Raw genomic sequence first — 23,426 nt, 5'->3', positions numbered from 1 at the left:
CACTTTCCTCATCCAAGTCATTAACATTTGTTGTAAAAACAATTGTACCAGCATGACCCTTGTGGCACTCCCAATAGTTACAGGTTGCCATCCTGAAAATTCCCCCTTATCCTAACTCCCTACTTCTATTAGTTAGCTCATCATCTACTATCCATGTAAATATGCATGCCTTCAGTGCCATTCCTCTTTTAATAGCCTAATGTGGTACCTTTAATAAACACCTGAAAATCCAAATATATTTCTTCAACTGCTTCCTCTCTACATATCTTGCTTGTTACCATGTCAAAGAATTGAAATAAATTTGTTAGAAATGATTTGTGAAGCCAGTCTGACTCTGCTTGGTCATATTATGTATTTGTAAATGCCCTGCTATTACACCCTTTTTTACAATCCAGTCGCAGAAATTAAACAAACTAGCCAATAGTTAAGTTAGTTTTGTCCTCTTCCTGTAATAATTATGTTGGCAATTTTCCAATCCTTAGGAACTTTTCCAGAATCTAAGGATTTCTGGAAGATTACTACATAGAACATAGAACAACACAGCACAGAACAGGTCCTTCGGCCCACGATGTTGTGCCAAACATTTGTCCTAGCTACTACAGTGCTTCTGCAATCTCTGTCACTCCTTTTAATATCCTAGGGTGCATTTCACCAGGTCCAGAGGACCCATTGGTCTTTGACACCATTAGTTTCCTCAGTACTTTATCTCGAGTGATAGTTGTTAAGATACTATTAATGTTTTATCCTGTGATGATTGATACAAAGTATTTATTCAACTCCTCTGCCATTTCCTGATTCCTCATTATTATGTCCCCAGCCTCATCCTCTAAGGAGCCTATGTTCACTTTGTTCTCTCTATTCCTTTTTATATATTTAAAGAAGCACTTGCAGTCTGTCCCGATATTACTTCAAGTCGGCCATCAAAAGCTATTTTTTCCACCTTTTTGAGTCATTTTTGATTAGTAAAATACTCTCAATAATCTGGCTTACTACTAATATTTGCCACTTTGTACATTTTCAATTTGATGCTATCCCTGCTTAATCATATTTGACTTATCCCCTTCTTGGAATCCTACTTTCCCACTGGCTTAGATCTTTGTTGTGAGCTATGAACTATTCTCTTAAATGTTATCCATAATTCCTCAACCGTCTTCCATGCAAAATGGCTTTCCCAGTCCATTCCTAACTCTCCCTTCATTCCTTTGTATAAACTTGGTCTAAGTTCAGCACAACTGTTTCTGACCCAAGTTTTTCCCTCCCAAATGAAATGCTAAATTCTGCCAAGTTATGGTCACTGTTTTCTAGAGGTTCTTTTACTCCAAGATAATTTATTAAATCTGCCTCTTTATTTCGAATCTGGTGATATACAAATAGTGACCCCTGGTCATATCCATGACCCATTGCTGTGGGAAACTGTCCCATCTGCACTCTATGAATTCATCCTCATTGCTATCTTTATAATTTTCAATTAGATTGAGGCCGTCAGATTAGCAGTCATCCATGATAAATGGAGTGTGTTTTTATTTAAACATGCCGTCATTTTCTGATTTATTCTGTCCTATGGAATTTAGTTTTTTCAACAGCATCAAAACAGAATAAAGCATGACCCCCTCCAACATTTTTAAAGTATTTTTGCTGAGAAAAACAATGCATATTTCTTGATATTGAATTATTTAAGGGTGATGTATATTTAATTAAAGTGTGACATATTAAACTGCAGTTTTGAGATAGTTTTGGATTATTTTCTGATGGTAGCTGCATTTTCTTTGCTTTATTCTGTCTTGAGTATATAATCAGGAAATGAAAGCTAATACAAGTACTGTGTGCACAAGAGTATCTTCTATTGCCAGTGAAGGGTAGCATGTAGTCGGAAGTAAAGGGACTCAAACAGATTCTTGGTTGACACCAGAGGTGATGGGAGCAGAAAGGGAAACTATTGCAGGCAATTCTCTGGCTGTGATTGGATAAATAAGGATGGAGCCGGACCAGTGCCATCTCACCTTGTCTGAAGTAGAAGATCAGCCATGGTCTCATTTTAATGGTGGATCAGAAATGAGGCCATTCAATCCTATTTTTAATGTTCGTGTGAGTGACGGTGGAGAAGCACTGAGGATGATGGTGCGGTTAATTGTGTCAAAGGCTGACAATAAGTCAAGAAGGATGATCAGGATTTATCCTTTTTCCTTCATTCACAGGATGTGAGTTGTACTGACTAGGTCAACCTTCATTGTACATCCCCATTTGCCCAGAGGGTAACTATGAGCCAACTGCATTGCTGTAAATCTGGCTAGATCCAGTAAAGATGACTCAACTTCCCTAAAGTTTGCATTGATGAAATAGATTGGTTTTTCTGACAATCAACAATGGTTAAACTCTTAATTCCAGATTTTTATTGAATTCAAATTCTGCCACCTGCTATAGAGAGATTCGAACTAGAACGTCATCGGAATGTCTAGATTAATAGTTGAGTGTCAATACTACCAGGCCATTATCTCCTGTATCATTGTGACAGAGATTGTAGTTTATGACTTTTTTCAGAGTTTCAATGGTGATGTGGCAGAAGTAGAAAACAAATTGGATTTGGAGATTGGGAAAAGATGGGCATGGATATGGAAGGCAAGAAACTTGGTGTTTGAAGATAGTAGTAACAAATGGGGACAGATCAGTCAGTTTTTAATAGTAAGTGAGTGATAGCAATTGCAAGGAAAGGGAAATAATACCTGAGGTGAGAGAATTAGCAATATCAACTAATGAAAACCATTATAGGCCGTGAGAGAAACAAAAGAGGGAGTTGCCCCAGTGGACGAGGGAAAGGTAAGGAGATTTGTAGAAACCATTTGATCAGCTAAATTTAACTCTGTAGTAGAGAAGCCCATGAACTCCTCTTGCTTCTTAGAGTTGAGGGATGGATTAAAATTATTTGTCATACAGTGGGGGGAAAACTGGAGTTATCTTTTGCATTTCAAGATGATGCTAGATTAGTGAGCATTAAAAGCAGTATTGGGTCCTACTTATGTGGCCCCACCAAGTGTGATGATGAATGGTTTAACGAGTTTTCCAGTATATCCATTCAACATTGTTTGGATTTGAGTGGAGATGAAAGCCACACCAGGATGAGAGGGTAATAGTTTAATAGGGGTAGTGGATTCAAAGGTGCTGGTAAAGATGTATTTGAATGTGTACAATACCTGTAGAAATGCAGCCAATGAAGCACCAAGGCTAGAAAATTGTGATTTTGAAAGTGAATTGGGAGAGAGCTTCTTTCTAGGGGGCAAGCATGGAAGGAAGTAAGGTTGGAGAGGGATGCAGATGAAGAACTATTCAACCACTGTGGCATGATGCAAGTTTGTTAGGGTGATTGTATATTGAATTTGAACATAGTCAAATTAAGTGCCTTTAAAAACTATAGTTGCAGAGATCGTAAGAGCATAAGGGATCGAAGCATGTATAGATCATTTGCTCCTCAAGGCTACCCCATCATTCTGTAAGATCATGGCTGATCTGCCCCAGACCTCAACTGCTCTTTTTTGCCAGCTCATCATAGCCTTCAACTGTGATCTAACCTCCACAACTCTGAGGTAGACAATTCCAGACATTCATGACCCTTTCGGAGAAAAAAAGCTGCTTTGCATCTCCGTTTTAAGTCATGTCCCCTTATTCTGTAACATTGCCATCTAGTTTGAGATTCCTTCACTGGTGGAAACATTGTCTTAACTTCAAACCTGTCAAGCCACCTCAGAATCGCGTTTATGCCAGTAAAATTACCTTTTATTCTTCTAATTGCTAATGAATAAAAACCTAATCTGTTTAACTGTTTGTGATATAAACAGTCCCTTTATCCCAGACATCAGCTTACTGAACTGGACTTTTCTTAAAACTGTTCTTTCTTAAAACTGTTCACAGCTCTCTAATCGTGGCTTCACCAACGCCCTGCATAATTGTAACAAGTCTTCCGTATTTGTAAACTATATCCCCCAGCAATAAAAGCCAAAATCCTATTAACTGCCTTAATTACATTTGTCTTTTGTAAAGAAGAAACTATATAAATTAGTTAACTTCATATCTCTTTAATTTCTTAAGGTCAAGAGTTTGTTTCCCATTGGACATGGCAATTAATTCATCGAGGGACTGTTTCCTTCATTTTTGTTTTCATCTACATATAGTTGTATAGAAAGTGCTCTCATTTTCTGGAAACAATCTCTGTTATGAACTGTCTTGCAAATTTCCTCCAAATACTGTTGACTGTTCACTCTTTCCTCACTCCTACATTCTAGTATACCTGCCCGTTTCAACATGCAGATTCTTATTTATACGTGGCATATGAAGTATGATGTGGATAAATGTAAAATTAACCATTTTAGTAGCAAAACCAGGAAGACATTATTATCTGAATGGCTATTGAATTGGAAAAGGGGGGAGGTGCAATGAGACCTGCATGTCCTTGTACAATCAGTTGCTGAAAGTGAGCATGCAGGTGCAGCAGGCGATGAAGGCAAATGGTATGTTGGCCTTCAAATTGAGAGGATTTAAATACAGGAGCAGGTATGTCTTGCTGCAACTCTACAGGACCTTGGAGAGACCACACCTGGTATATTGTATACAGTTTGGTCTCATTTGAAAATGGACCAAAGAGATTGGGGATGAACTGGGAACAGGGGATTGAGTTGGATGATCAGCCATGATCATATTGAATGGCAGAGCAGGTTCGAAGGGACAAATAACCTTCTCTTGGTCCTATGTTCAGTTTCTCTGTTATGATCAGTGTATGTATATGTGAAGTTGAAAAACAACTGACTTTTCAATGTTGTAAAATACATTGAATGCATCATAGCTTTTGTATTTTGTCAGTTCTTTCAATCAGATCAGTATCTGCCTTAATACACTAGCTTCCAAAGTTTACCACACTAATTGAGCAACAAACTATCTATTTGTAAATCACAATCGTGACATATATTCTGGATGTAGGTTTGCTCGCTGAGCTGGAAGGTTCATTTTCAGACATCTCGTCACCATACGAGGTAACATCTTCAGTGAGCCTCTGAATGAAGCACTAGTGGTGTGGCCCACTTTCTATTTATATGTTTGAGGAAACTCAAACAGCAAAACAGAAAGTGGGCTACACCACTAGTGCTTCATTTGGAGGTTTACTGAAGATGTTACCTAGTATGGTGACAAAATGTCTGATAACGATCCTTCCAGCTCAGCGAGCAAACCTACATCCAGAGCCTCAACCTGAACTACAAATCTTCTCAAAACATATATTGTGTTTTCCATATCAATTTGGGGTTGGATCTCTGACATCATCACACTATTAGGATTCTGACGTTAAACCTCTTCCTTTAACTATGTTTAATTTTTAATAAAGGAGTTAAATGACATAATATTGCCTCTCTGACTTTGGTACACAGCTTTTCAGCATGCATGCTTCAAAAGGACATACCCTGACTACTGTAACGTTGGTTTTAAAGTTCTCTGCATTTTCCACATAAAGTAATTCACTCAATATGCAGTACATTACATAAACTTTTACATTTTTTTTGGAAAGCTCTCAAATTCTAGATCGAGCAGAAGTAAAACTAATTTTGCAGTTTACAGGAATTCAAGCTGATTTATTTTGAAGGAAATGGAAGCTTTTCATTCTCCTAAACCATGAGCCAAAACCACTGTTTTATTACTTTCTGTTTCTAGTGTCTGAATCAAACTGCAGAAGTTATTTAAGATTCATGCTGAAACTATTGTGTTACAACACTGGGTGAACCCCTCTTCTAATTTAAAACAGCAACACAGAAAAAAATTCACCCCGTGCTGTAATCTGTGAAAATTTGAGAGGCAAAGAACTATCCCAAAGTCACTTTTTAAAGTAAAAACAAATTTAAGAACGTTATTCTTTAAATCTGACCAAGAATAATTAACCAAAAACAATTTACAATTCCTTTCTCTCAACCTATCTTTTACCTTCTCCTCTACAATTCTGGTCCAAATTAAAAAAAAACATCCTGATTACAACTTACAGAAAATACAATCACTTTTCAAAACCAGTCAGCTCTGCCGAGTATCTTCTGTAGACTTTCTTCTGTCTTCCTTTCTTTGTCTTAGATTCACAGGTCATTGATAGATAAAGGTACCTTTTTAAGAGACCAGATGTTTCTACAAGCAGTTTGTCTCTAGTTGGTCGTACTTCGCTGCTCTGACTAACTGTTCAAACTGTCTGATACTTATACCCCAAAACATCAGATCATTTTATTGGTTTTAATATTGTCAGAATACTAAATTTAAACATGATTGGAATTTGGTCTCTGAGGCATAATTTAAACCGACCGCATTTGAATTTTTTTTGTCTCATAGCAACCCAGCCAGTGCTAGCTGTTCTGACCAAGCGTAACATTGTTGCCTTTTCCTGAGTCTCTGCCTCTGTAAGTCCTCGCTAGCTTTTCAACTCTTAAAGGTACAGTACTCCTTACACCTTCTTAACAATCATCCTTCCACAGAAGTTTGATTGGTACTGAAACTTCTGTTGTGCACATCCATCACTCTTTTTCCTTTTGTCTTGTGCTCAAACCTGTTATTCCAGTCTGCAATTTGTTCAGTTTTATAACCATTCTCTTTTAACCTTGCTGCATCATACTCTATAGAACCTCAGTTCTGAAAGACGACGTATTTGGTTACTGTTATGATCACAATTTAAGCTAAAAGTTCAGTGCAGCATTAAGGGTATGCTGCACTGTCAGAGGCTCCATCTTCTAAATGAAATATTAAATGTGGACCCTGTCTGACTCCTCATGTAGCCATAAAATATCCAACTGCATTATTTGAACATGACCAGGAGATTCTCACTGGTGACTCGACCAATATTTATCTCTCAGCCAATATCATTAAAGCAGATCATCTGGTCATTATTACACTGCTGTTTAATGAAACTTGCTATATGCAAATTTGCTTAAAGGGACTTCTAGCAGTAAAATGAAAAATAAACTCTGCATCTGTGGCTTTTCAGAAGATTAAAGCTCCTGGGGTTCGTACCTCATCAGCTACTTTTATTAATTTTAAGAATCTAAATGATGTGCTAATAAATGTGTGAGGAATGGAATACAAGTGGTGTATGTATTAAAGGGAGCTGGCCTGTGCTACCTGGCAGTTATGGTAGTAGCAAATTACTTACAGTTGCGGAAATTTTGTAGTGAAAACAAAAATTGATGAAGAGTTATCTAGACTCGAAACATTAGCATGCTCTCTCTCCATGGATGTTATCTGACCCGCTGTGATTTCCAACATCTTTTGTTTTCTAGCAATTATAGTGATGGAAGATTCATTATCTGTCATTTATCAATATAATTGTAGTTTTGTTTGTTTTGGAGTACAGAAGGAAATGAGGTTGAAAGGAGATTAATATTGCGGGTCATGAGAGATCTGAGGAAGTAATCAGAAGTCAGTGCTGAAATTTATGGGACTGGTGAGGTGGCTGTGAATATGAAAGGAGAGGTTTCAGAACTGTTCACGCATAGAAGGGAGAGCAAGTTGGGCTAGGGATTTAAATATTGAAGATGAGAAATTGCTCATTGTGGGGAAAGAACCTCTGAGAAACTGGGTTGGTGGAAGATGAGTGATTAAAGGAAAACCAGAGAAAACCAGGTGGTCTGTGCGAAGGTGGGGAGCATGAAAGTATGCTCCATAATAATGATTACAGAATCATCAAGTTGCTTTGGAAGTAGTTGATGGGACATTTGGCTCAGTGAGGGATGTTGTTGCTGACTATAAGGAAAGTCATGGTCAAAGTCATGACTTAGTGAGACAAAAGCTTGTTTATGAATTTATTAGCATTCCAGAGGGAAGTACAGTGCTGTTATTGTTTACTCCTCAGCAAAGTCCTAGGAGGCCAATGTTGATGAAGCTATTGAGATGCTAGGAGAATGAAAGATCAATTAAAGAAGAATGGGGAATTCAGAGTTGTTGTTCATAAGGAGATACAACAGGTGTCCTGAAGGACCCTTTTCAAAAGCAAACACAGCTGACCAAGTGAGCCTGGAAGGAAGATGTATTTGAGGAACTAAATGATAGGGTGGGAAGATTATTTAGAGGAACCATGATTCCAGAGTGTTAAACAAATTTTTGGCCTGTCAGGGAATTGCAAGATTTGGGGAGCAGGTATGAAAGTGGGCATGCTTTTTTCTTGATTAATGAAGCAGGCATGTGGGCTACTCTGGCTTCTAATTCTTCTGCTCCTTAAATTGACGAAAATGTTATCAAAATGCACCTATAAGCTGAAACTCCCTCTTGTTGTGGTTCTGCTCGCCAAGCTGGAAGTTTTTGCTGCAAACGTTTTGTTCCCTGGCTAGGGAACATCATCAGTGCTGTTGGAGCCACGAGGCTCCAACAGCACTGATGATGTTCCCTAGCCAGGGAACGAAACGTTTGCAGCAAAAACTTCCAGCTCGGCGAGCAGAACCACAACACCGGATACCCGAGCTACAAATCTTCAATCAGATTTTAAACACTCCCTCTTTGCCAGTACTGAGTTGAAACCACCTGCAAAACTCTGCAACCTGTTACATGGTAATGTCACATCCAGGCATTCATTCTTTGCTTCCTGAACTCAAATGTTTTATGCCAAATTTCCTGTGCTGGTGCAGTCAGAATGTATGCTGCTGTGGATCCAAGGACTGGACATGGCAGTCTGGACATGAGAAGGGTACTTTCTCCATCACGAGAACATACAACTCTTTCTGTTTTTTTTAGAAAAAAACCTAACCAAAACTAGCTGCTTTAAAATGGAGCTGGGTTTGTGCAACCAGACACTAAAATAATCTATATAGGAGATGACCATCAGAAATAATCAGGGCCCCTCTTCTCACATGCAGGAGAACAACCATTTATGAATAAATGGTCAGTCATATATATGAGCAGAAAGAGAGATTTAGGGCTAATTCTAGAATTTGACTCATTGGCTCTGTGATTCTTTGCGCTATTGTTGTGTCATGCGGCCGCCCGCAGCAAAGAACAATGAAGATACAAGCATTACAGTTGCTGTGTGTGAAATTCTCCCCCCTCGCCTTTAAAGTTGTGGCCTCATTTTCAGGCAAACAGTTTGGTCATATTTTTGTTTGTGTGTGTGAATTAGTTGCCATGTTTCTTATACTGCACATTGAAAGTATTTCATTAGCTGTAAACTGCTTTAGGGAACTTGTCCAAATGTGAATCTTTTATTTCAACTCTCTTCATAAATATTCCTAATTCCATAGGTTTGGGTGGAGCGTCATTCTTTTGTTCTCAAATGTGCAACATGTCTAATAGCATGGTTACTTAGAATCTCTCTTTAATAAGGAAAGCGGCGTTTAGATTTCCCTTATATGATGCAGCTAATGTTTGACATTCTGTAATCAGCATTGCATCTTGTGCTCATACAAATGTTAAATCAACTCCAGAAATGGTGACAAAAAATGTTTTTGTACAGCTTCCAGTAGAGTTGAGATGGGAGATTGAAAGAACCATGTGAAACTAATAATTCTCGAAGCATTTCCTTTGAATGGAGAATCTAGGTTCAAAGAATGAATCTTGTCCACAGCCATGGTTACTAGCAATTTTTCCCATACTTCTTGGAGATTCTAAGCTTAATTTATGGCCTTCCAGAATATTTGTGTACTGAAGACATTAAATACAAATTGAGAAATGTACATCAAAGTAGTAATTGGTATAATAAAGAGAGGGTCCATGTGCAGTCATGCTATAATTCAACTGCTTTTGGTCATCACTGAGTATGGAAACAGACTCTTTGGCTCAACCCGTCCATGCTGACCAAATGTCCTAAATTAATCTTGTCCCATTTGCCAGCGTTTGGCCTATATCCCTCTAATCCTTCCCATTCATATTACCCATGCCTTTTAAATGCTATAATTGTACCAGCCTCCTCCATCTCCTCTGGCAGCTCATTCCATACAGGCACCACCCCCTGTGTGAAGAAGTTGCCCCTTCGGTTTCTTTTATATCTTTCCCCTTTCACCTTAAACCTCGACCAAAAAAAATTGGACGCCCCCCCCCCCCCCCCCCCCCCCACCCTGCAAACCTGGGAAAAGGACCTTGTCTATTCACCCTATCCATGCCCTTCATGATTTTATAAACCTCTGTAAGGTCAATCCTCAACCTCCAGTGCTTCAAAGAAAATAGTCCCAGGCTATTCAGGCTCTCCCCATAACTCAAACTTAGGCAATATCCTTATAAATTTTCCCTGCTCCCTTTCAAGTTTAACAACATCTCTCTTAAAGCAGGGAGGATCAGTAAGAATGGATTTTTTGTGTGTGATAATTAACAAACATGTTTATGGATTTCTGTGGCTGCATGTAGAGCAGATAGAGGACTAAAACCTGCATTGTACTCCCTCCTATGTCAGTGTATCCTTTTAAAGTGTGGTGTCCACATCAGTTCACAGAACTCCAAGTGTAGCAAAGTTTCCCGAGCATTGATTACTGCTTTATTAAAATTAAAACTTGTGCATGTAGGCAACTTATTTTCTTCTGTATAACTTCCAGGCTGCATGTGTGGCAGCAACTTCCAAACTGGAAATCAGTGTTGTAACGTACGTGTGTGTGTGTGTGTGTGTGTGTGTGCGCGTCGCCAATCACCATTCGTGGACATTGAGTTGCTGCATATGTGTACTGCCACCTTGCTTAGACAGAATGTTGTGCAGGGAGTGTAATGTCAATTTTCGAGTTATAGGACATGCACATAGACTGAGGAGATAGTGTTAGACTTAGACACAGATGACTGGCAGAATGAGTGGATGTGTTTGATGATGATAATGCAGAGAAGTGAGGAAACTTAGATTTTGATAAGTTCAAGGATGCATACATAAACTCAAGGGCATAATCCAGAAGCAGGTGCAGGAGCAGAAAGGCCTAGAGAGATATGCGTGCAAATTGTCAAAAGTGGCAGAACAGGTTGAGATAGTCATTAATAAAGAATATGGGATCCTAGGCTTTAAATAGAAGCATAAATACAATAGCAAGGAAGTTATGATAAATCTTTATAAAGCACATGTTCCCCAGTTGGAGTGTTGTCTGTAATTTTGGCAAGTGTACTTTAGAAAGAATGCGAAGGCTTTCCAGAGTATGCTGAAAAAGTTTGAGATTAGACTATCAATTTCCAACCTGAATCATCTTATTTTAATACCTGGGATCAGTCATTGACTGAAATGATTGGAAAAAAACACACCACTTAAGATTTACGACTGTGTTAACCTGACCCTGAGCCAAACTCATGAGGCTGTCAATGAACAAGAATCAGTCTGAACTGAAAATAACAATGTCATAAAAAAGATATTGAAACTCACATCTTTATCTCTATCTCTTGTGTGATTCATGCCTTTATGGAACTTTTATGTGGAATACCCTGAAAGTCACCTGATTTTCCATCTTCCAAAAAAAAGTGAAACCAGATATGGGAATGCACAAGTGAACTGGATTTCAAACAATGAATTTTGGCAAAGATGAAAAAGGAAAACTTGATCGGTAACAAAACTGAAAGACTTTATTTTTCTCTCTCATACTCTCTCTCCCTTCCCCCTACCCCCTCTCTTCGCTTTCCTCACTCTCACTCTCTCTCTCTGTCTCTCGCTTCTCCCCACCTCTCTGCTTCCCTCAGCTTCTTGAAAAATAGCACCTATGACAAAGCAAATTGAATTAACGTCAATTCACTGAGGAATCAAAAGAAAACTATAAATTTCACTATACTAAGAATACAGGTCATCAACTAAAAAAAACTATGGTCTCTGGTTGAAATCTAACCTTTCAAAGACGAAGAACCTGAGTTACCGATTCTTGATCATCCTTTCTGTGCAAGACATTCCATCTATGTTTGTGTGTCTGTGTTTTATCATTTTTTTCTCTGTATTAATAAGAAATGAAATTCCTCTTCCTTTCACTTAAGTCCTTATGGTTGGCTTCTTAGTTTTGACTAATTTTACATTTAAATTGAAGTGTCGTTTATCTGCTTGCTAAAAAGAAATTAAGTTTTGTGTTGTGACCATAGGAAGGGGGCCAATTTATCCCTCCTAACCTAACCTGGTTTGTAACAAGTCCCAAAACATACGGTCACAGGACAAAATTTGAAAGCTTGAGTAGGCTGAATAGCTGTTCTTTCATCTCACAGATAAAATGAGCCAAATGAGCTCAGAAAATCAGCTCATCTTTAACCCTGAGGTAGCTTGTACAGATGCATAAATACCAAATATACTCGAGTAATAGTTCAATTTATTTGACTACTTTATAAAATTAAATATATGGGGTCTACTATTACATGGATACTACTTTTGAGGCGCTGAAATTCATGTCCATCAAAACTCATACTGTATAATAAGCAGAATCCCAATTGATCTGTAAGCAAATAAAGACAAAAACTCACTGTAATTTGTTAATTCTGAAAGCTTGGAGCAGATTACAACAGCCAGTGGACTGGAAGACCGGGAGCAGAGTGGAACAACTGACAGATTGGAAAGCTGGAGTGGAACGTGACAGCCAGCGCACTCACTTCTAAAGATTGATCTGTTATCTGTGAAGAACTAGGGTCAACTTTAATGCAAGATATATGGACAATTCCAGGTTATTTGGCCAAAAATAGGGGGTCAACTTTTACATGAGAGCGACTATTACTCGAGTATATGTGGTATTTCAACTGCAGTTGTGGATCAGGAATGTGTTCCTCCTATGAGTCAGATGTAGTAAATGTTTAATGGTCCCAAAGTAGAATTTGTATGTGGTCAGAAAGTGGTCCTAAAGGAGCAACTGGGAGGTAGGCAGAGCTTGTACTAAGAATATTTGTACTCAGAAATGGTTAAATGGCTTTGGAATGAAATTAAAATACTGGTCCTTTATATTAGCACATTTCTTCTGATATGTATGCAGAGACGACTTTAAACACTGAAGACCAAATTGATGGGGAACTCTCAGAGCAGATACCACTTTCTAGTTTTGGAATCTGTTATGCTGTCTTTATGACTGTCCTAGTACATGATAACCTCATTAAGCAATGCTGGAAGCACTTGCATTTGAAGTGTACATTCTGTGTACTTTTACTAACATGGAAAGCTTCATGAATGGATAATTCCTCAGTTCAGCAGTTACCTATATTTCACTTGCTCTTAATCCAAGCTGTTCCTGCAAAGCCCCAAATTAATTTTTGTCTTGAGGTATCTGAGAGAATTTATTTTTAAACATACACGCTTTCTCTCTCCCTAGATGCTCCCAGCCCCTATGGAGTTTATTTAGCACTTCCTGTTTTCATTTCAGATCTCCAGCATTTGCAGTGTTTTGCTTTGATTAAAGACAGATCACCTGATATTTTAAAAAATCTCTACTGTAGAAAAAAAAGTAAACTGCCTTTGTTATTTCCTTAAACATAAGATTTCAGCCCACCTATGGAGCCAAGGTTTGGAAGTGATATTCATTGAGTCATAGAGTCCTACAGCATGGGACAGGCTGTTCGGCCCAAACTGGTCCATGCTGACCAAAATATCCATCCATGTTAACCCCATTCCCCTGCACTTGGCCCATATCCTTCTAATCCTTTCCTATCCATGTATTTGTCCAAATGCCATTTAGATGTTGTTAATGTACCCGCACCAACCACTTCCACTAGCCACTCTGTGTGTAAAAAGGAAGTTTCCCCACTAACCTTAAAGTGATGCTGTCTAGTCCTTGATTCCCCAACCCTGGAGAAGAGACTAAGTGCATTCACCCTATCCATGCCTCTCATGATCTTATACACTTCTATAAGGTCCCTCCTCAGTCTCCTACGCTGTAAAGAAAAAAGTCCTCGTTTGTCCAACCTCTCCCTATAAGTCAGATCGTTGAGTCCTGGCATCATCCTTGTAAATTTCTTCAGCACTCTTTCCCATTTAATAATATCCTTCCTGTACCAAGGTGACAAAACTGAACACAATACTCGGTGTGTGGCCTTACCAATGTCCTGTATAACTGCAACATAGCTTCCCAATTTCTATACTCAATGCCCTGACTGATAAAGGCCAGTGTGCCAAAATCTGCCTTCACTGCTCTGTCTATCTGAGAGTCCATTTTCAGAGAACTGTGCACCTGAACTCCAAGGTCCCTCCATTCCACTACACTCCTTAAGGCCCTACCATTCACTGATCTGACTTTCCAAAATACAAGACCTCACACTTATCTAAATTAATCTCCATTTGCCATTTCTCAGCTCCCTTCCCCTACTGATCTAGGTCTTGCTGCAATTTCTGATAACACTGTTCCCAATAGATCCTATTTTAGTGTTATTGGCAAGCTTATTAATCATGCCTTGTACATTCTCATCCAAATCATTGATCTAGAAAACAAATAGCAATGGGTCCAGCACCAACCCCTGAGACACACCATTAGTAACAAGCCTCCAGTCAGATAAGCATCCTTCCACTGTTACCCTCTATTTCCTACCATCAAGCCAATTGTGAATTTGCCAGACACTGCTTGATTTCATGTGAGCTAATCTCTTAGCAGTCAACCATGTGGAACCTTATCAAAGGCCTCACTAAAATCCGTGTAGACTACATCTACTGCCCTGCCCTCGTCAACCTTCCTGGTCACTTCAAAGAACTTTAACAAATTAATAAGGCATCATCTCCCATGCACAAAGCCATGCTGACTACTAATCAAACGTTGTCTTTCCAAATGCAGGTATATCTTATCTGTCAGAATCTTCTCAAGTAACTTGCCCACCATGTTAGGCTTACTGGTGGTGAGGATGAGAAGAAAAATTATAGAGGTATATAGACAGGTTTAGTGATCGGGCAGAAATACTTGGTAATTGGAATTCAAAGTGCAAAAATAGTTAGCACTTTGGCAGGAAGAATAGAAGAGTTGAATATTATTTAAATGGAGAAAACTACAGCACAAATGGATTTGGGAGTTCCATGCATGAACTATAAATAATCTAACATGCAAGTTCAGCAGGAAACAGGGAAGGCAAATTTCAAAGGGAAGGAGTATAAAAATAGGGACGCCTTGCTAAAACTATACAAGGCACTTGTCAGACTGCAGCTATAATACTGTTTGTTGCCATTATCTAAGAAAAGATATCAAGACATTGGAGGCAGTTCAGAGAGCGTTGGTTCCAGGCATGTGAAGATTTACTTATGTGAAGAGATTAAGAAGGTTTGTCCAGTGTTCATTGGAGTTTAAAACAATGAGGAGTGACCATAATGGAACATAAAAGATTCTTAGAGGGCTTGACAGTATAGATACTGAGAGGTTGTTTCCCTGTATGGAAAAGCCTAAAACAAGAGGGCATCATCTCAGAGTAAGGGTCTTTAAGACAGAGCTGAGGAGGAATTTCTTCTCAGACTAGTGAATCTGTGAAATACTTTACCACTGAGAGAGATGTGGAGACTGGGTCATGAAGTATGTTCAAAGTTGAGGTAGACTTTTTTTTAATTAGTAAGGGAATCAAGGGACATGGAGAAAACACCTGAAAAACTGCCTAAAAATAATAACAATGGAGACTGAGTGGTGACCTTAGAGGCTTTTAAAATCATGAGGGGGCATGCCTATGGTGAATATCCAAGGTCGTTTTTCTCAGGGGGGGAAGCCAAAAACCATTGGGCATACAAGGTGAGAGGCCAAAGATTTCAAAAGGACCTGGAGGGATAATCTTTTCATAGAAGGTGGTGCATATATGGAAGCTGAAAATGTGTTGCTGCAAAAGCGCAGCAGGTCAGGAGTCCTGAAGAAGGGCTTATGCCCGAAACATCGAATTTCCTGTTCCTTGGATGCTGCCTGACCTGCTGCGCGTTTCCAGCAACACATTTTCAGCTCTGATCTCCAGCATCTGCAGACCTCACTTTCTCCCCGGTGCATATATGGAATACTTGCCAGACGAAGTGGTTGAAGAGCGTACAATTACAACATTTGAAAGACAGCTGGATCGGTACATGAATAAGAGAGGTTTAGATAGATATAGGCCAACTGCTGGCAAAATGGGGCATGCAGATAACAAACAGCAATGGGCCCTGCACCAACCCCTGAGGCACTCCATTAGTCACATGCCTCAAGTCTGACAAGCATCCTTCCACTATTACCCTTTGATTCTTCTCATCAAGCCAACTGTATATCCAATTTGGCAGTTTGCCCTGGATTCTGTGCGATCTACCCTTCCAGAGCAGCATACCATGTGGAACCTTATCAAAGGTCTTACTGAAATCCCGATAGACTACATCTACTGCCCTGTCGTCATCAAACTTCCTGGTCACTTCTTCAAATAACTCTAACAAATATGTGAAGCATGATCACGCGCTCGCGCACGCGCACGCACACGCACACACACACACACACACACACACACACACGTTAGAGTTACTGGTCTACGGTTCTCTGGTTTTTCTTTGCAGCCCTTGCTGAATAAGGGCACAACGTTCGCTACCCTCCAGTTTTCCAGGACCTCACCTATGGCTAACTATGAAGCAAAAAATATCAGCCAGGATCCCCACAATTTCTAGCCTCTTGGATATATCTGGTCAGGATCAGGATATTTATCCACATTGTATATACTTTAATACATCCAACATCACCTCTACCGTGACATGAACTACCCCCAAGATATGATCACTAACTTTCCCAAGTTGCCAAATCTTCATGTCTGTCTCCACAGTAAACACCTGGAGAGAAATATTTATTGAGGCCCTCACCCATCTCCTGCAGTTCTATACATGCCCATTTTGGTCCTTGAGAGGTCCTATTCTCTCTCTAGTTAGTCTTTTTCCTTTAATATACTTAAAGAACCTCTTTGGATTCATCCTAACCTTCTTAGCCAAGGCTATCTCGTGGCTCCTTTTCACCATCCTGATTTCCTCCTTCAGTAAACTCACGTATCTCTCATATACCTCTAGGGATTCCCTTGATCCCAGCTGCCTGTACCTGAGCCACACCTTTTTTTTTTCTCTGGTCAAAACCTCAATATCTCTTGTCATTTAGGGTTCCCTATATCTGTCAGGCTTGCTTTTCATCCTCTCAGGAATGCATAGACCTTGAACTCTAACTATCTCACTTTTAAAGGCCTCCAACTTGCCAGAGGTCCCTTTGCCTGCAAACAAACTACTCCAACCAATTCCTGCAAGCTCCTGTCTAATTTAACCAAAATATGCTTGCCCTAGTTTAGTACTTGAACCTGTGGACCAGTTTTGTCCCCCTCCATAACTATTTTAAAATTAGTAGAACTATTGTCATTGGTCCCAAAGTGCAGCCCCACTGTCACCTCAGTCACTGTCCTTCCCTATTTCAAAGAGTAGGTCAAGCTTTTGCCCCTTACCAAGTAGGACCCTGTATATACTGCTTGAGGAAACTTTCTTGAACGCACTTGACAAATTACACTCCGTCTAAGCCCTTAATGCTCTGGCAGTTCCAGTCTATATTAGGAAAATTAAAATCCCCTACTATGACAACCTTATTGCTCCTGCAAGTCTCCCCAATCTCCCTGCATATTTATTCCTCTAATTCTCCTTGACTATTTGGGGGGCCTACAGCACAACCCCATAACACCACTATCCCTTCTTAGCTCCACCCACAGAGCTTCACTGGATGATTCTTCAGTTATTTCATCTGATTACTGCTGTGAGACTCTCCATAATCAAATATGCAATTCCCCCTCCCTACTTTCCACCACCTCTGTCCAGTCTAAAGCACCTATATCCTGATACATTAAGCTGTCAGTCCTGTCCCTCCCTTAGCCATGTTTCTGTAATGGCTGTAATATCCCAGTGCCACATACCTATCCATATTGAGTTCATCGGCCTTACCTGTCATTGTCTTGATTGAAAAAAAATGTAATTTCATTCAACAGGAATCCCTTGTTCCCTTTCCTGTTTCAGCCTGACCTTGTCTCTTTTCTACTTCTGATTACTGTATCTCCTTCCTCCCTTGCACTTGCCTCCCTGCTGTTGAGGATCTCACCCCTTTGCCAATCTCGTTTCAACCCTCCCTTGCAGCACTAGCAAACCTGGCCACCAAGGTATTGGTCCCCCTCCAGTTCAGATGTAACCCATCCGTCTTGAACAGGTTGCCTCTGGCCCAGAAAAAATCCCAATGATTTAAAAATCTGAATCCCTGCCCCCTTCACCAAATCTTTAGCCACACATTCATCTGCCATATCCTCCTGTTCTTACTCTCACTAGCACGTAGCATTGGAAGTAATCTGGAAATTATCACCATGGAGGTTCTGGTTTTTAACTTTGTTCCTAGCTCTATGGACACTCTGCAGGACCTCATCCCTATTTCTACCTTTATCATCTATGCCAATGTGTACAATGACTTCTGGCTGCTCACTCTCCCCCTTGAGAACATTCTGCAGCCACTCCAAGATATCTGGACCTGTGTCTTTTGGTAGGCTGTGAAAGTTAAAATTAGTTTTCCAAATTAATTCAGAGTAGACTTGGAACATTAAATTAAAACTTTTTTAACCGTACATATGGAAAAAGTACATTTTTAGCATTTTTGTTTGCTAAACAGGGGTGAAATGGGATTACAAAAGTTTTTTTTGTCCAAGAATTTGAAAGCAATGATTGCTACAGTGTTTTTTTTTCCCCCAAAAGTTAACAGCAAAGGAATTGTGCTAACCATTCATTACTCTTAAACTTGCTCACAAACTTTTTGTTGGCTTTTACACAGAAACTTATGATATGAAATCTTTGACAGACAGCTTGGGCCCATATGAATTTAGCAAGCAAAGTTTGGCAATTTTGGTTTCTCCATAACCAGTCATTGAGAATCAGTGTCGAATCAGGAAGTATTGGTTTGTTCTTTAATAATGAAAACACCCACAAGAACTAGTGATTATTATCAAAAGACATCTGAGCCATTGCCTACATGGAGAATCCTTTAAAAAGATTATTTGCAAATTATTTTATGATGAAGTGAACCTGTTGCTTCTGAGAAAGGTACTTAGGTTGGTGTGGAGACTTATCATTTTTCTTCATATTGATACTTGATTCTTTTCCCTGTTCATGTGTATAACTGTGTTGTTTATCCAATTGCAATTAGGAATGCTCTAGCTTATTTTATTGTCTGTGGTTTGCTCGTTGAGCTGGAAGGTTCGTGTTTAGACGTTTTGTCACCCTACTAGGTAACATCTTCAGTGAGCCTCCGGACGAAACATTGCTGATGATTCGGCTCCAGTGATTAGATTAGATTAGATTACTTAGTGTGGAAACAGGCCCTTCGGCCCAACAAGTCCACACCGACCCGCCGAAGCGCAACCCACCCATACCCCTACATTTACCCCTTACCTAACACTACGGGCAATTTAGCATGGCCAATTCACCTGACCCGCACATCTTTGGACTGTGGGAGGAAACCGGAGCACCTGGAGGAAACCCACGCAGACACGGGGAGAACGTGCAAACTCCACACAGTCAGTCGCCTGAGGTGGGAATTGAACCCAGGTCCCTGGCGCTGTGAGGCAGCAGTGCTAACCACTGTACCACCGTGCCGCCCAAACCTTAAAAGGTCCACACACCGATTCCTGCTTTCTATTTATATGTTTGGGTTTTTTTGATTGGTGATGTCATTTCCTGTTCTTTTTCTCAGCGGGTGGTAAATCAGGTCCAAGTCAGTGTGTTTGTTGATGGGGTTCCTGTTGGAATGCTTCTAGGAATTCTTGTGTGTTTCTCTGCTTGGCTTTTCCAAGGATGGACATGTTGTCCAAGTCGAAGTGGTGTACTTCCTTATCTGTATGTAAGGAAATTAGTGAGACAAGGTCATGTCGTTTTGTGCCTAGTTAATGCACATGTGTTCTGGTGGCAGGTTTTCTGCCCGTTTGTCCAATGTAGTGTTTGTTACAGTCCTTACATGGTATTTTGTAAATTAGTCCTCATAGAATGAGTTCCCTGATTTGGGCTGTTAATCTGGTCCAGCAGGAAGACCTGGCTGACATATAAACAGAATTGACAGACATCCCGTTCATTCGGAGTGCTGGCTCTGAGGCAGTTGGATCAGTGTCAAGAACTTTCCACATGCAAATAAAGGGTGACTTGATGGGACACCAAACTTTGTGGATGATGTGAAAATCACGCATTTTTCTCCTTTTAATGTCATCTTAGTCATTGTGCCAAACTGGCTGAAGGTGAGAGAAGGAAAAAGAGGTAGGGGAGCTTTATTAAATAAAAATTGGAGGATTGGAACCAGTAGTTCGGTGTGTGGACCTTTTAAGGTTTGTGTGCTGTGTTGACGTCCAAAACCAGAAGTCCAATGTGTCAGCATGCCATCGGCATGCACTGAACTTCAGATCTTCCGTGCAGCAGACCAGCTCAAATGAAATGTTAGTTGAAAACATGAAGAGAAACAAACCAGAACAGAAAGTACCAAAGCCTTAATTGATATTCTTTTTTAATATATAAAGACAACAGCAGCCATTTGGATTAAATAGAAGCTTGTCAGAAATCTGACCTGTAGACTAGCTGACAATTAAAACCTGAATAAGTTCACTCACTCTTTATTGACAACTGGTGAATCTATGATTTTAAAAGTACACTGCTTTATTCTGCCAGAAAGATAATACATTGCGCACAACATACCATAATACTTTTGTCCCTATAAGACAAAGAAACATTTCACTGAGCTTGACCAATGTTGTGGATATTCTGTCAGTAATATATCAAAGACAGCATTTATGAGGGCACAGGTAGCACTTCACAAATGTTTTGCCACGGATGGAAAAAAATTCTTAAAATGCGGATAGTTGTGGCCTATATTTCTAATTTTATGCCAGAAGCCAATGAGTGCATTTCAATTTGCAAAGAAAGTTTCAAAAGCTCTTTATCTGTAAATAATCTGAGTCTGTTTCTCTAATTTGTTAGAAAAGGCCTCAGCTGAGAAATGACTCCATATATTTTAAACTAAATGGTATAACCCTGCTTAAAAAATAAGTACTGTAATCTCCTGCGATACCAGCTGTTATGTTGGAAATATGGAACAATTCTTTGCATTACTAGTTCATTGCTTTCTTATAGCAAAATGTTTAGTAGAAAGAAAGAGCACACTGTCAATCAATAATTTGGCTTTATTTGTGCTTATAAAGTTGAGTGATGTACAGTGCCATTAACATTTTTGTTTTTTCCCCAGCACGTATGTGTGGACTGTAAGAAGGATTTCTGCACGGCCTGCTCAGTCCAACCTGAGAACAGTCCCAAAATGTGCCACACTTGTCAGAGATTCCGTGCCACTGACTTTGAGCGAGGAGAGCTAATGAAACTGAAAGTGAAAGACTTGCGCGATTACCTCCAACTACATGAGATTTCGATGGAGATGTGTAGGGAGAAGTCAGACCTGGTGGACCTAGTGCTGGGACAGCGCCCTCCGATTGCTCTGACCCATCACATGCATATTCCTGTTTATAGAATGGACAATCCTGAGCAGCAATACTTTATTCCAAATGCACATACAGAGACAACAGCTTCTACCTCACGGGATGATCCACCACCATATGGAGCAAGTAGCCCAGAACAGTCTCGGCAAGCAAACCTGGTAATTCATAAATCTAGGAGACTGAACAGTAGTCATACAAGATTTTTTAAAAACTTTGCGGATTTGTGTCAAACTTAATTCTATATCAATGGTAGGAAGAAGAAATAAGAATTAAGTCATATTGGCCACTTGACTGTGTCTCGTAGATAAGTTATAGATTTGCAGCCCATTAAATGCAGCTCAACAACTGAATAATGATGTATGTTTAAACAAAATTAATTAATTTTACCAAGTTATCATGGAAATTAATCATGTGCAAGAATTATTCCTGTGGTTGTCTTCCTAGATGGAAATAAAGAACTTCCTTTGTTTAATAAAATAGTAGCTAATGGTGATGTTTGCTGCATTTACTGGCAAATGCTATAAAAACAGTCTACGTAAACAGTCAAGTGGTACAGATCATTATTAACGGTTTGTGCTGTGAACTCTAATTACAAATGGATCCTTTAATATTTAGTTCTGACCTTTTTAATCTAATAAATCGATTTTATTTTCATTTTCATTTCATTGACCATTTTGGAATACAAGTATAATGCAATTTCTCTTGTTTTTACATGTACAGTTGAATACAGAAACGACAGAGAATCAGAATGAGTCTGTGCCACAAGTGGAGGATGAGACAGAGGTGTGTTGCATCTTCACTCATGGTGCCACATAGTAGTTCTGCTTTGATTTTTAGAATTCTGTAAATGACACCAGTACAAGATAGCCAGTGATGTTTTCTAAAGCAAATAATAATGTTATATGTACTATGTTGATCACACTTTTAATCAAAATAGCCTGTTTTTATTGAGTGAGACAAATTATATTCCAACCCACAGATTTTCACATAAAACCACTAGCGCTATTACAAAACAGCAGGCTTTCAAACTTTGCAGCTATTAATTTCAAAATTCCATCCATCCTAAACTATTAATTTTGTGACAGTCTGAACTGTTGAACTATGTTGACTTTTTGCTATCGTCCAATCTAGAGAACTCTGCAAGATCAAAACCAATCCACAGTCTTTACAGTCACCACTTAAAACCTGAAGCTTTAAGTCAGTAGGACCAGGGGATTTATCAGCTTTTAAGTACCATTAATTTTTCCAGTATTTTATCTTTAATAGCATTTAAGTTTTTCACTCTCATTAGCTATGGACCCTTTATTTGTCACAGCATACTGTTGTTAAATTTGAAAGTTCATAAAAGATTTACAAGGATGTTGCCAGAGTTGGAGAATTTGAGCTATAGGGAGAGGCTGAATAGGCTGGGTCTATTTTCTCTGGAGTGTTAAAGGCTGAGGGGTGACCTTACAGAGGGTTATGTAATCATGAGTGGCATGGATAGGGCTTTTCCCCAGGATTGGAGAGCACAAAACTGGAGGGCATAGAGTTAAGAGGGACCTTAAGGGTAACTTTTTGCAGGCAGAGGATAATGCATGTATGGAATGAGCTGCCAGAGGAACTGGTGGAGGCTGGTATAATTACAGCATTTAAAAAGGCATCTGATAGGTATATGAATAGGAAGGGTTGAGAGGGATAGGGGCTAAACGCTGGCAAATGGGACAAGATTAATTTAGGATATCTGGTCGGCATGGACAAGTTAGACCAAAGGGTATGTTTCCATACTATACAACTCTAGAGTCTTTGACATCAATGAATGGGCTAATAGAGAAAGTATGACTAAGAATTTTGCAAATGATATGAAAATTGTCTGCATGGCTGATGATGATGAAGAAAGTAGACTACAGGATAATATCTTCGAGGAGAAAGTGAGGTCTGCAGATGCTGGAGATCAGAGCTGAAAATGTGTTGCTGGAAAAGCGCAGCAGGTCAGGCAGCATCCAAAGAACAAGAGAATCGACGTTTCGGGCATAAGCCCTGAAGAAGGGCTTATGCCCAAAACGTCGATTCTCCTGTTCCTTGGATGCTGCCTGACC

The 23,426-nt window shown here is 39.5% G+C and overlaps 1 protein-coding gene across 2 annotated transcripts in view; it reads left to right on the top strand.

The window, feature by feature from the left end:
* Window positions 1-23,426, top strand: part of rffl (ring finger and FYVE-like domain containing E3 ubiquitin protein ligase) — a 79,989-nt gene that overhangs the window by 45,196 nt on the left and 11,367 nt on the right. For both annotated transcript variants that reach the window (XM_060848356.1, XM_060848355.1), the window contains 2 exons: window positions 21,105-21,506; window positions 22,069-22,131. In XM_060848356.1, coding sequence (XP_060704339.1) covers window positions 21,105-21,506; window positions 22,069-22,131 — 465 coding nt within the window. The remainder of the gene's footprint in view (window positions 1-21,104; window positions 21,507-22,068; window positions 22,132-23,426) is intronic.

Source organism: Hemiscyllium ocellatum, chromosome 31 (genome assembly GCF_020745735.1).
Source record: "Hemiscyllium ocellatum isolate sHemOce1 chromosome 31, sHemOce1.pat.X.cur, whole genome shotgun sequence".
Lineage (NCBI taxonomy): Eukaryota > Metazoa > Chordata > Chondrichthyes > Orectolobiformes > Hemiscylliidae > Hemiscyllium > Hemiscyllium ocellatum.
Note: the sequence above shows the minus strand (reverse complement) of the source record. Positions and strands in the feature narration are given on the sequence as shown.